The sequence below is a fragment of the Hippichthys cyanospilos genome, chromosome 20 (genome assembly GCF_059441005.1).
Source record: "Hippichthys cyanospilos isolate Australia breed blue-spotted pipefish chromosome 20, RoL_Hcya_1.0, whole genome shotgun sequence".
Classification (NCBI taxonomy): Eukaryota; Metazoa; Chordata; class Actinopteri; order Syngnathiformes; family Syngnathidae; genus Hippichthys; species Hippichthys cyanospilos.
In genome coordinates this window covers 9,323,308-9,336,500 of record NC_142388.1, presented here as the reverse complement: position 1 = coordinate 9,336,500, position 13,193 = coordinate 9,323,308, and the positions used below count along the sequence as shown (strand labels likewise).

At 44.0% G+C, this 13,193-nt stretch overlaps 1 protein-coding gene across 12 annotated transcripts in view; it reads right to left on the bottom strand.

The window, feature by feature from the left end:
- The window catches only part of afdna (afadin, adherens junction formation factor a), a 48,859-nt gene that overhangs the window by 22,617 nt on the left and 13,049 nt on the right, over positions 1–13,193 (bottom strand). For 8 of the 12 annotated variants that reach the window (XR_015863769.1, XM_088402950.1, XM_088402941.1 and 5 more), the window contains exons 2-15: positions 10,581–10,776; positions 10,375–10,487; positions 9,849–10,006; positions 9,621–9,781; positions 9,344–9,501; positions 8,211–8,295; positions 7,441–7,587; positions 6,069–6,113; positions 5,293–5,387; positions 4,973–5,223; positions 3,596–3,665; positions 3,362–3,500; positions 2,705–2,910; positions 1,792–1,812 (exon numbers count right to left, since the gene is read on the bottom strand). Coding sequence is in view for 11 of the 12 variants with exons in the window: in XM_088402950.1 (XP_088259076.1) it covers positions 1,792–1,812; positions 2,705–2,910; positions 3,362–3,500; positions 3,596–3,665; positions 4,973–5,223; positions 5,293–5,387; positions 6,069–6,113; positions 7,441–7,587; positions 8,211–8,295; positions 9,344–9,501; positions 9,621–9,781; positions 9,849–10,006; positions 10,375–10,487; positions 10,581–10,776 (1,845 nt within the window). In the remaining variant the exon portion in view is untranslated. The remainder of the gene's footprint in view (positions 1–1,791; positions 1,813–2,704; positions 2,911–3,361; positions 3,501–3,595; positions 3,666–4,972; positions 5,224–5,292; positions 5,388–6,068; positions 6,114–7,440; positions 7,588–8,210; positions 8,296–9,343; positions 9,502–9,620; positions 9,782–9,848; positions 10,007–10,374; positions 10,488–10,580; positions 10,777–13,193) is intronic. The other 4 variants (XM_088402942.1, XM_088402943.1, XM_088402944.1 and 1 more) reach the window with 4 other exon arrangements.

Here is a 13,193-nt window from a genome sequence, read left to right as displayed (position 1 = left end):
GAACCAAAAAACAGAAGACAAATGAAATCATCGTTGGGAGCAGCCGGTGTTTGTTAAAGGAGCTGAGTGCATCCAAAATAAGAAGTTCCAAAAAAAAAAAAAAAAAAAAAAGAACAAGAGACAGGTGAAGCGTTAAAGAGGCGGACGAGTCTTTTAAACACAAGCGACACGTCACACAGAAGACGCAAGGATGCAACCACTGCATGGGGACGAGGATTTTCAACTCGGCCACTCAGGATCCGTTTTTGTTTTAGTGGCAGGCAGGCAGGTAGGTCCCGGAAGCTGAATGGAATCATTAGTCTGGCGGGAGGGTGACGTCTAGTTTTCCCGTTGCGGAAGGCTGTGTTATCGTCTTGGCCACGAGTACCTTGACTTACGAGATCAATTTGTTGCATTAGCAAACACAGGACTCAAATCATTTTTAGTTACTCGTCAGGAAAATGGCATGTAGCACTCACGATACAAGAAGCAAAAATGCGGTAAAAACAATAACAACATTTCTCAGAGTTCAAGTCGACCTCCCTCCTTTTTACTTCAATTTGGGTGAATTTACAAAACGGTGAGTATAACTTTACCCCTGACTTAGAGGTTACATACAGTAGGTTAAAAATTAGTAAAAAAAATAAATAAATAAATAAATAAATAAAATAATAACGGAAATACGGTAGTTATATGAATGGCATAGCAGTATCCGATTTTATCTGGGTTTTTTTTTCCCAAAAGAAAGGGAGAAAAAAAAAAATCAATCAATGTGACAGCTCGTGACATCGGCACTCGTGAGTCAAGGGGTTACGGTATATTGTTGATGTTTGTTTTATTGTACATTTCTGTTAGAGTGGCAGAAATAAAGAAGCGGCAGCTGGAGCAACAACCAATAGGAGCGCGGGTGCTGGTCAAAGAAGCGCAAGAAGGACAGAAATAAAGAAAGAAAGAAGTCAATAAATGTGACAAGGTTGGGCGACCACTAAGCCTATTTAGCATATTTTGTACTGCAACGATTGACGGGAATGATCACTATTTTTGAGAGTTAAACTAAGCTTCTCATCTAATATCACAATTTTCTGTGATTAACGCTGAGCCTGATTTATTAAGATCCCGAATAAGGATGCAAAATTAATCACATTTTCATTGTGATAGCAATTTTGGCTGCCACAGTTAAAGCAACCCAAATGACGTTTCATTTAAAATGGGCGATCTATTACATGATCTAATCAAGCCCATTTTTCCACCAGTAGTCAACTAACCAATAGGGGGCGAACACATACTTCACAAGGCTTTGTTAATACATAGTACGATACAATACAAACATAAACCCCACAATAAATGAGGGAACACAGTATAACGCAATTATAGATTAAATAAAATTAAAATTATTTTTCGCTGATTTTTTTCCTGACTTTTCAAAAATATTTAAACACTAAGTTGCAGTTAATTTGATGAATCACACTGCGCGTGCTGCACTGGTAATCAGTTCAATTGAACTTTTTTTGTTCTTTCAATTATGTTCTAACAACTGTTTTCACTCATATCCTCATGCATAGCCTTAGATTAATGAGCAGCATGCTGCTTCATCAACGCTATATATCTCTTTACATTAGGCAGCCGCTCCTGGTGAACTTCTGGTGAACAGTACATGATGAAGTCATTTGCAATAATGCTCTAAATTGGTAGTTTGGTGTTAAGAACGTTTGGATTTATTCAGAAAATCTGTGAAATCGCCCACCGCAGGAAGTAGCGAGAGAGTGCGAAAGAGAGGGAGAGAGCGAGGCATCTCATGATGTGCTATCCTACCTGATCCCCTTCAGGACTTTCCTGCATGGACGGAGGAGGAGGAAGAGGAGGAGGAGGAGGAGGAGGAAGGACACGTTCACAGGACAGAGAGAGAACACGTCAACAGCTACACTATGGTAACGCACGCACACACACACACGCATGGTCATGGTTGACAATGACAAGTTTGTCCTCTGTCACATTTCAAACAGTCTGGGAATTGTTTTGTTTGAAATGTGTTTGAAAACAAAGACATGCGGCTATTATTATGAAATGTGAAATTTGAGAAAACTCGATAACTGGAGAAAACTATATATAACTAACGATAGAAATCAATTCTTTACGTTTTTATTCAACTTTCCAAGACATGTTGATGACCCAGGAAAGTCTTTGTGAGAACTTTAAAACCAAAATGGATGGTGTATAATTGAAATTATTTAATTGAAATAATGTTTTTTTTTAAGTCACAATTATGCAAATCTGAAAATATGCTAAAAGATAAAAACAAATTTAAAGCTTGGAAGTTTGTTTTTTTTTTTTTAAGATTATATATACTGTATGTGTGTGTATCTATGTGTAAATTGTCTAGCGATAGCTACGACATTTCTTGAGTAGCGCTCTATAAATAAAACTTAGTTGCCCTAAACTGGTAATTGTTTAACTAGCAGCGGTGTCATTTTATGTGCTAACTGGGCTTGTTAGCATCCATAAAATAAGCCATAAACTCTCCACACACATACATTTGCACATTAACTAGCTTTCTGGCTGGCGGCTAGCATCGCAGAGCGGATGGCAGACGAACAAAAGACCAGTGGCATAACAGCGGTGACGTGTGGACAAACGAGACATCTAAAACGCCAGCTCGTCGCAAACAAAACAAGAACCAAAAAGGGCGGGGCGGCAAAGGGATGGGACGACGGTGACGAGGGCTTACCTGGATGACGCCTTCCATCATGCTCACCATCTTGTTGACGATGGCGATGACTTTGTGCGTGCGCTCCGAGGGCGACATGTCGGGCCGGTAGGTGGGCGACAGCACGTAGCGGCATGCCATGTACAGGACGTACGTGGGCGACAGCTTGAAGTGCACCGTGGAGCTGTTGGTGTAATTGATGATGGCCGACAGGAACGTGTCTTCGGCTGAGCACAGAGTAGTAAATCATTTTTGTTTATTAATAAGCAAAAACACTAGACATTTGAATAAAATGTACAGTATTGGCCAGCGGGGGGCAGTATAATATCATGCCGACAAAAGAAGTTACACTTAGTTACTGTAATTGGCACAGTAATCCAAAGAAACAATCGTTCTACACAGAAGATAAAGAAAATATGCATGTGTGTATTGTTATGTTGTCTGGCATTTAGACTGTTAGAATCAAGCATGCAGAATTGCACTATGAGCTTTAATACATTAATGGGTTATCTTTAAATAAATTAAAGCTTCATTTTTTTTTTTTTTTTTTTAAAGCAGCAGTTCTCAAATCGGACTGGGGGTACGAGAAAGACTTCCAGGGGTAAATGAGGTTTTAACAGGGGTTTTGCAGCCACATTTGCCAGCCTCAGTTTATGTGTTTAAGGATTTTTGACTCACAGTTTTCCCTGAACTCGATGCTGGCCGGGAGAGTCAACTCGGGCCGGTCGCCCGAGCCGTCCTGAGTACGGCCGTCCTGCAGCTCGCCGCGGATCATCGGCTTCACCATCCCGCGCTCCATCTCCAGCTTCCCTGAGCTCTGCGTACACAAAGAGACACGCGAGTGTGACCTCAGTTCATTTTAGGTAGGTCGAGTTCCTTAACGCAAAACATGTGTGTGTATGCGTGTGATACCTTGCTGGTGGGCATGGCAGCTCCGCTGTGAATGTCTCCCTGGAGGTCAAAGGTGGTTTCAGGAACGCTTCTGTAGCACACAAAGACAAGAGTGAGGACATTTCATAATGGACACGATTGAGAGGCAGCTGCAGGTCCCAAGTAAGCTGAGTGGGAGCCCGTGTGGGAATAATTTGCAAGCCACAATATCACATGACTTAGGCAGCAGATGAAACGTCTGACAAAACTCTTCCATGCGCTTCTCGCTCGGGAAGGTGGAGACACTTGGAACTGGCACAGGCCGCAATTCCGTGGCGGGCGAGTCAAGTGAAAAGATGGCAGCGCGCGAAGCGTCCGCAAAGTCAAAAATCAATCACTCCGCTTTCCCAAATAACACCAAGAGGAAACTCGAGACGCTTGTTAACATAACTAAAAGTCATCCTGACTTAAGGGACGTCTCCATCAACATGTCGCCACTAATTCTGAAAATTGCCCTCATGTTTCTATGCACAGGCTCCTTGTGGGAGGTAATAGAGACCAGAAGAAAAGAGTTAAGCAACTTTACCGCAAGCGGTGACAACTTTTCCCAATCATCCGTCACTCCCGTAGCGATGAAAGCCAAACATTGTTGTTGCTTTTCGTTCTCGTGCTCTAGTTGGTGTCGTCCGCGTGAGTGTGGGAACAGAGAGGAGGTAGACGAAGATGAGGAAGATGAAGAAAAAGAGGAGGAGGAGGCCCCACCCTGCACCACGCTGATGAGATTAGAGGGCCCGAGCGATCTTTGCTTTGGTCTCCTCTCATTTGCTCTGATCCGTCACTCCCTTCATCTCAAACCCCATCTTCGTCTTTTCCCCTCACAGATGGTGAGTATCTCTCACTTTCACTCCGACCGGAACCAAACTACTATATTTATGTATGTATGTAAAGGAACTTCGGGGGGGACGTGAGATTCGAAAAGGACTTCTTCAGGTATCAACATATCGAAAAGGAAAAGTAGTTTTCTTTTCAAATTAACAGCAAACGAACTTGAACACAAAGGAGTGCAATGCTAGATTGTGTTATAGTGATTGTTTTTACAAGACATCGTGGACCTTTATTAAAGGTTAGTTTCATAAAGGAGTATGTGAAATTCGAACATGGGTTCTGCACATCGAACAGGAAAAGAAGTTTTCTTTTCAAACTAAAAGCAAATGAACTGGAATATTAAAGAGCGTATTGCTAAATTGTGTTATCGTGATTATTTTTGCAAAATGTCATGTGCCTTTTATTTTAAGTATCATACAGATGCACATTGTTATTAGTGATGCAAGATGTTACACAAGGTAGCATCCTCTGACGACAACAAGACTTGTGGCAGGACTCCGCTTATAACTGCAGCCATAACAGCCTTTTTCTCACCCGGACTTGTGCCTGGCGCGCATGATGGCAGCCGGCTCCCTCTTGGCGCCCTGGTCGTAGAGCGGGTCGACAAACTTGAAGACGTGGGCCGAGCCGAAGCGCAGCGTGGCGCCCGAGCGCAGGGCGGCCGTCTCGTTGATGCGCTGGCCGTCCACGAAGGTGTCGGCGTCGGGTCCGTGCGGCGTCACCGTCACCAGGCCCTCGCTGTGCGTCAGGTTGCAATGGTGAGGTAGCACGCCCGGGCCCAGGAGCTGACGGCACAGGCGGAAGCGTCACGACGGAAACTTGAGCGACGGGATGGAGAATTCCTTTTGGGGTACCTGGATGGCTCCGTCCTCGGTGCAGTCCGAGCCCACCTCCGTGATGCTGTGCTGGAGGCGGTACAGCTTGGGTTTATCCCGTGAGTCCGACCCATCTGCAACGCAAGGAGGCGCCAACTTTTACAAAAAAACATAAGGGACGATGTGACTGGTCTTCCCACATGGAGAGACTCGATCGTCAGACCCCGGTTTGCGTTGCCGCAGTAAACTTTTGCCGCCAATAAGTCACAGGTTCTTTTTGCGCATTTTCACATAAATTCACTTTTAAAAAGGTAATAGTGTAAAACTTGGATGGAAACCACACTAATATTATTTTTTAATTATTTTAATTTAAATAATAGTATAAATAACCAAAACGTAAATGAGTTTGATATTTATTTTCACCCACCTCTATACTACAATAATAATCCTACTAATGAAAATTGGTGGTCGGAGGGCCAAGTCAGTCATTATTGCTGGTTAGTCAAACGGGAGTTTAGTACAAGCAAAAGAAGGAACATTAGCAGAGTGAGGAGAAAGGAAAAGTTGGCTTCTGCGGTGAAGGAAAAAAAAACTGTGGCTTTTCTGAAACCCAATGATTTGCTCAAAGTGCTGCATCTAAAAATATTGCAAGAGTACGGACGAGGCTACAAGTGTTTGGCGTGAAACGCTCCACACCTTCCCAAACCTTTTCCGCCATTTTCATTTCCACCAGTTTTGATGCTATTTTTGCATTTAACTGACAAGTTTTTCTACTTGTTAACACAGAGGAAGAGGGTGTGAGATGCACTTTTTACCTTCGTGATGCCGATAGGCGTAGTAGGCATAGTGATTCCCTCGCCCTATGGCAGGCAGGCAGGCAGGCACAGGAAGTGGAAGACATGCATAAGAACCGCACGCGCACACAAACACACACACACATGCCACGAGAAAGCGGGGAAGAAAAGAAGACAAGTAGAACAGGGTGAAAATGCAGCGAAAGCGCGTTAGACAATCATAAGACAAGATCGCCACGCATTGTGTTAGTGTGAGAAAAGAGGGGGAGGGGTCGGGGTGGGGGGGCATCAAGGAGAAAGCTTGATAAGGGCTGGAGAGAGACCGTGAAGTTTTTGTTTTTTTGTTTGTTTTGTTTTTTCCAGGCAAAATAACTAATGCTGATAACACGTTTGTTTTCTCTAGTGTGTTTGTGGGTGTGTACAAATACATACTTATATATACAAATATATACATATGTATAAATATATATATGCATAAATATATACACATTTTAGACAACATACATCTTTGTTGTAAAACTCTGACAAAATGTTCAGGAGCTCCTAGGGTCATCAGCATTAATTTTCAACAGTACAGTTTTCCCAAATTTTCAAATTAGAGAAATGTTTATATGTCACTTGTTTTTCTTTTAATTGCAAACAAAAAAAATGGTGTTTCGTGTTCCAAGGGTCAGCAGAATCTCACAAAAAGTTAACCAAAATTCCATAAAAATAGTTTTTTGAAGTTAACACAGCTTTACATTGATATGGTATTAAATTTAAAAAATGTGTTTTAAAAAAAAGGCCAAATCCCAAATATTGGCACTGATAGGCCGATTAGATGGAATTAGAATTATTAAATTCCGCTAAATAGACAGTGTGATGCTCTGCTTTATAAATACTCGTTCAGGCAGCAATACAGCTGCAGCCAAGATCCTGAGAGTAATCCTCGCCCCGCATCCCCAAAAAGAATGATCGCCGATTCTAAATGCTGGCAAATACCGCTCTCCGTTTTACTTGGGATTTCCTTCAATTCCAAGTCAAGCGAATGAGGATTTTTCCGTTGAACATTCCCATCCTATTCCTTCTCAAATAACAGGGAAGCGGTTGGCATCCTCTCCGTTGGGATTATGCGCTCACGGGGAGTTGACTTAAGTGAATTTCACGTGCGATTAAACTTCCAAGTAACATCTGGACTCTTCAACATGTGATTGGCTTGCAGACTTCACCTCCGTTTGACCCGGCTACGCCTTCATTGGCGTCTTTAGATGAGCAACACTGACACCAGCTGGTCACCGCCTGCTACCAAACGCTAAATTGTGCTAATTCAATTTCTGTCAAGTGTGCTGCCATTGCGTGTGAGTGCATGTGTGTGTGTGTGTGTGTGTGTGTGCATGTGTGTGTGTGTGTGTACCCGGGCTGAGCTCCACCAGGTAAGGCAGTTTTTCCGGCGGCAGGGGCCCGGAGCCGTCCTTTCCTTGCAGGCCTTTGTCATCTGCTTTCCTCGTCTTCCTCATCTGGTAGTCAGGCGGTCTCTTTTTCAGCTGGAATACCAACGCACCTGCACATAAGAAAAAAAAAAATCAAAAGGGGAAATGGTATGGAAAGTGTACTTTGATTTCAATCACTTGCAGCTGTTTTCAAAACAGCTTTGCTTCCAGACTTTTTGGAGCATTTTGACTGCTCGTAAAAAATCCATAGTATACGGATATGCATATGACAATAAAAGTCCTGAACCTTGAATCTCATAGAACACAGTTGTCAAACTCAAGGCCTGGGAGCCAGATCCGGCCCGCCACATCAATTGATGTGGTCCAAAAAATTTTGATTAAACTTCCCAGTTCAAAATATCACACTTGCAAACTGTCTTCAACTTTTTAAAATTTTGGTGGGAAAAAAAAAAAAAACACACAATTTTTTACTCCCGCTATCTCTTTTGAACAGTTTTTGCCAGCCTCTGATTTAAAAACGAGGCAAGTGTGTGACAAACACACTTATAATTTTTTTGATGTGACAGTCATACCGCCCCTCTGACTGGAACTATAACTACAATGTGGCCCACGATAAAAAAAGAGTTTGACACCGCTGTATCGAACACGCTAAACTCTCATATCACGGCAGAACTGCTGTAATGTGTGCAAAGCACCACAAGGGAGCAGCACAGACAGTGGAAATCCGGCTCACCTCGATCAGCGGGCCAATCCCTGAAGATCTGCAGCGGACACTCGCTGTCGTCCAGGATCACCTCCTTGCCGGACTTGTCATCTTGCTGCACACACCACCACCAATTCCATTTTTAACTATTTATTAAAACGCCGTCTTTAGCTTACACAATTTTGCTGAACAAGGATATCCTATTGGCAACAGGGAAATATGATGGTACTTGATGAATATGGTAGAGCTTTGTGTTGTTTTTCTGCCCTTCCCCCAGGCCGGCTGACATGCGAGCGAGCGAGCCAGCCAGCGAGCTCACTAACCTAATGGAGTTTTGCTGTGCCACCGCCTCATCAGCAAATTGCAACTACAAGTGGTGTGTGTGTGTGATGTGATGCATTTGTGCGCGCATGTGATGCGGGTCTCGGGAGGGAGGCTGCGGGGAAGACAGCCAACGCTCGGCATCTGCTATCTCGGCATGAAAGTCATTAAATTGCTTTCCTCCCAGAGGTTTTCATGTTGTGTGTTCAATAGTCTGTGTGCATGCGTGTGTGTGCGACCTTGGCTAACCCACGGCCTGTGACAAAACGCGGAGTTTAAAGACAGCGCCGAAAGTGTTATCTCGCGTCCCCTGGCAAGCGCAGCTGGTTGGCCTTGATTAGGGCTGGGAAAATCAAATATTTGACATTATTGTAGCAACTACCTGATAGGGATTTTGAGTAACAATTGCAAATGGACAATACTTACACAAAATACGCATCGGGAAAATTGGTTCTAAAATGGAGCGGGTACCTCAAGGCACTTTGGGGCATGTGAAGTTTTACCTTTATCTCAAATTTAGCGCAAATAATCTGTCTGATTTATGAAACTTTGGAATTACTTTTGTAGTTTTATGTCCGGGTGAATTTTATTCAGTAACTGAAAAATGCAGTGGACCGATATAGTCCTTTCTTACGCCATTTGGCGTGATCGTGTAACATGTTTTGTTTCTGCTCGTCTCCCAGAATAAGATCATAAAGGCTCTGCAATGATGTCACAGTCATAAAATAATTTTGCTTCATCTTCCAATTAATTTGCTCTTAATCGGAAGTGTCCTTTTACTGTCACAACAATATGGTATCGAATTAAAAAAAAAAAAATCCAAACAGGGCTTCCATAGTTACCCGAGCAATGCAGTACTCTCGCGGATTCTCCTTCTCCAGGCCGTACTTCTCCAACGCTTCCACCACAGCAAAGTCGGCAGTGTCCCTGGTTGAGAGCAGTATGGTCTTGTAGGGGATGTTGGGCTTTAGGCTGTCCGCATAGATCCGCAGTGTCCCGCCTACAACGAGCAAATGCGTAGGTCAAATCAAGGATCTACCTAACGACTGGTGACGCAAGCAGACATTGGCTAGGAACAACATCACAACAGCTTTGGGGGTATTTGGAACGCTATCGTACCCGAGTCGGGCCGCCCGTCGCTGCTCATGAACTCCTGCATGCGCTTCTCCAACTTTTGTTGCCTCCGCCTCTTCATCACCACCTCGGGATTGGAAATGGTCCTGGTGAAGCTGGTCTCGGGCATGTCTTTGTAGACCTCCGCCGCCAGGCGACTGTTCTCCCTACGGCAGAGGCTAATATGTAAGGGACCACCAAGGTTCTCTTGCGGACGCTCCCGTGAGACGCTACCCGTCATCCCGATTGGGCATCTGCTCGTCGCCGTCCGTTATCCGGGCAAACTCCTTCTCCCGCTTCTTCTCCTTCTTTTTCTCTTTCTTGGACAAAGTCCTTTTGAAGTTCTGGATCACGCCATCCTTCTCCTTCTCGGGCCCGTTGCTCTGACTCTTCTTTAGGGAAAGGAACGACGACATTAATAAAAGGTCTATTAGAATCGTGGACAGTAGAGGAGGGGGAGTATTAGAAGGGTGTGTGGATTTAAGAAATGTGGGTAGATTGGTTTGATGTTACGGTAGTTAGGTGTGAGAGGCCGGTAGATTGGTGTACAGTGGTGGTGAGCAGGAATAAAGTTTGGGTCAAATTGTGAACAACGTATCAGGTAGACTTGAGTTTCAGAATTTGGGGTAGATTGGTGTAAAGTGGCGGTAGGTGGATTTCCCTGTTTATGTTTTTAGCAGCTTTAGGTGTCAGAAAATGCGGTAGATTGGAGGAACGTCATTCCAAGACATCTGGGTAGATTTGTATTCGGTTCGCAGACCTTAGGCAGGATGTCGTTCTCGTTCTTGAGGACGAATCGACCTTCCCTGTCGTCTTTATTCCAGTTGAGCTGAACCACCAGCGGCTTCTCGTCCAGGTCCAGCTGCCGCTCTTCTAATGCACACACACGCACGCAGGCGTCATTTTTCCACACCGAGGTGTCGTCTTTTTACATTGTCGTTCAAAGGGTGGAGGAAGCGCGCTCACCTCCGCTGACGTGGACCTCGTAGAGGGAGTAGCGCGGCGACGACAGCATCCTCATGTCGGGCCGGAACTTCTCGGCCAGCGTCTCGATGACGTCCTGAGTGGTGGCCGTGCTGGACACGCGGATGCACTTGGTGGCAAAGTTGCCGGCCACGCGGTCTTGGAAGTAGAACCGCATCACGCCGTGGAACTCCAGATCCTGCAAGCAAGGGGTTTTTTTCTTAAAATTCAAAGAATGGCACTTTTCTATTTGGCTACTTTGACATTTCTAGCTCGTGATCATGTACTGAAACCTTGAATAAACAATTAGTTGTTGATTAACCAGTTAAGTGTTGAAGCACTGGTAAGGTTGGAATATTTGAATGGTTTCTAATTTGTTTCTGTATTTTTTATTTTTGTTTTAGGACTACATTTAAAAAAATCTAATTTTCATGTTAAAATTAATGTCAAGTCTTCATTATTGTTGCTTGATGATTTTGCAGAGGATTTATTTTTAAATAAATGAAACAAACTAAATGTTTGTTTATGCTTAAAATCGAATGATGACATTTTGGGGCTCTATCGGCAACCTTAGATGCAGGCACTATTTTCGTCTCCGTGGGGTCATCGCCACTGTTGCATGTATGACATTCAAAGTGTGTGGCTTTAAAAGGCGGAGCTTAGCCCGGTGAGTGACAGCTAATGTGTCAGCTAATGGGAGTGCAGCTGAATGTTGTATACAGCGCTATTTCTCTTCTTAAAAATAACAATAGAAATGTTGGGGTGTTTTTTTTTGGATGAGGGGGGATGCTGACATCTCACCGACACTTTTCAATGAGTAAATTAACGAACAACAAGAAGGGGGATATTTACACTTCGGCGGGGGCCACTCCTTATTTTCCCTTCTCGCGCCTCTCGCCACATGTGACTCAATCGAGCGGAGTGGAAACACTGAGCGCCGTTTTGATAGCAAGGGCGGGGTCGGGAATGCGTGTGTGTTGTGATTTACTGCTGGAATGTGGGTCACGGAGGGTTGCCGTTCTCCAGCTTGCGTAACCAGCGGCGACTGTTACTGCGGCGACGCCGGCGTGCTCGGACTCGCAAGCGAAAAAAATAAAAAGACCAACGCTGGGTCCGACCAAGACGTTTCAGCCGAGATCAAGCGCAGGAAGTCCCTGTCTGTCCGGCCCGGAAACGCAGGGGGCATGCTTGCAGGAGTGCGCACAACCACGTTGGCGCCGAGCTGCAGTTCAAAGTTCACGCGCCACTCCTGTGGCCGCGCTCCAATCCTGTGATTATTCCCATGCCAAAGTCCACTTCCTCATCTTGGCGCCGGTCATTTGAAGGCTCTCAGCTTTTTGTTTCGCTGGAAATTCATGTCACAGTCCATTGACCAATCCGGACCTGCAGATTGTTTGCTGTTCCCGCCTAAAGACTAGAAATGAAAGCCTTCACTGTACAAAATGGCAATACAATTTAGAGATTGCTGCAATTGAATTTCAAGCTACCTCTAACTTTTTTGGGCCAGATATGTCGCAGGCTAAATACAAACAATTCGCCGTGATTATTTCCCTCCAAAAATCCACACGCACGTATTTTCAAATCCTGCAGCGGTGCAGTCGATGTCAACAGATAACAGGCTGGATTCACACACATACACGCGCACACACACACACACAAAAGAAATGTGCTGAATGCTGAGCCTAATGAGTGACACCTGCGAAGAAAAAAATACCGGCGGGACGGGACTATTTTCCGTCACGCATAAATGCCGAAAGTAGGCCAACAGTGCAGATCAGTTGTATACAACCAAACTAAGTCTAAAATTGTGTAGAGAGGAAGTAAATGTTCATCTATTTTCATGGTTTTTAATGCAGTGATAGGAACTTAATATTTTTATAACAAGAACAAATAAAATGGAACAGGCAGCAAAATATTGCTTCGTTATGGTGACACATTTGCAAATGTATCTTTCTTTTGTTGAGTTTCATATGAAAGCACACAGTATTGTCATTAGTGGCGCAATTTTCCGGCAAGCCAGCCAGAAATAAAACAGATCATCCGAATTTGCCAAATAAAATTTGGCAATTTTTATATCTAACTAATAACAATATGCATCCGTAAAAAACTGCAAAATGAAGGCAGAGAATGTTTTCCAAAGGAGTCACTATAATTTAGTAATGAACTTAATGTTTTCAATTCAATTTGATTTTAATTTGAAAAGAAAACTGTGATGTTCCTGTAGAAATCACACATACCCCCATTTGAGAACCGTTGGATTAGATAACCTAAAATTGGTTCTACTCAGTTTGAATGTAAACCAACATGGAGGTATAGGAACACCCAGGATTGGAGTACGTCCATATAAGCACATGTGACTTGACTGGGTGTGGGAGTCACGCGGGGGTGGGTGAGCGAGGTGAGAGTGACGTCCAACATTTTCTGTCTGGGTTCAACGTTCACAAGGGCACTTCTGTGCGAGTCTTTTCTTCACTTTCACCTGCACGCTCGCGAGCAGAAAACAAAGGCCAATTGTGGTTTGTGATGGCATTGTGTTACTTAATAACACAAATGTTGATTTGAGAAAACCGCATCGTCTTCCTCAAGTTGCCCACGCGGTGCACCTTTGCATGCATG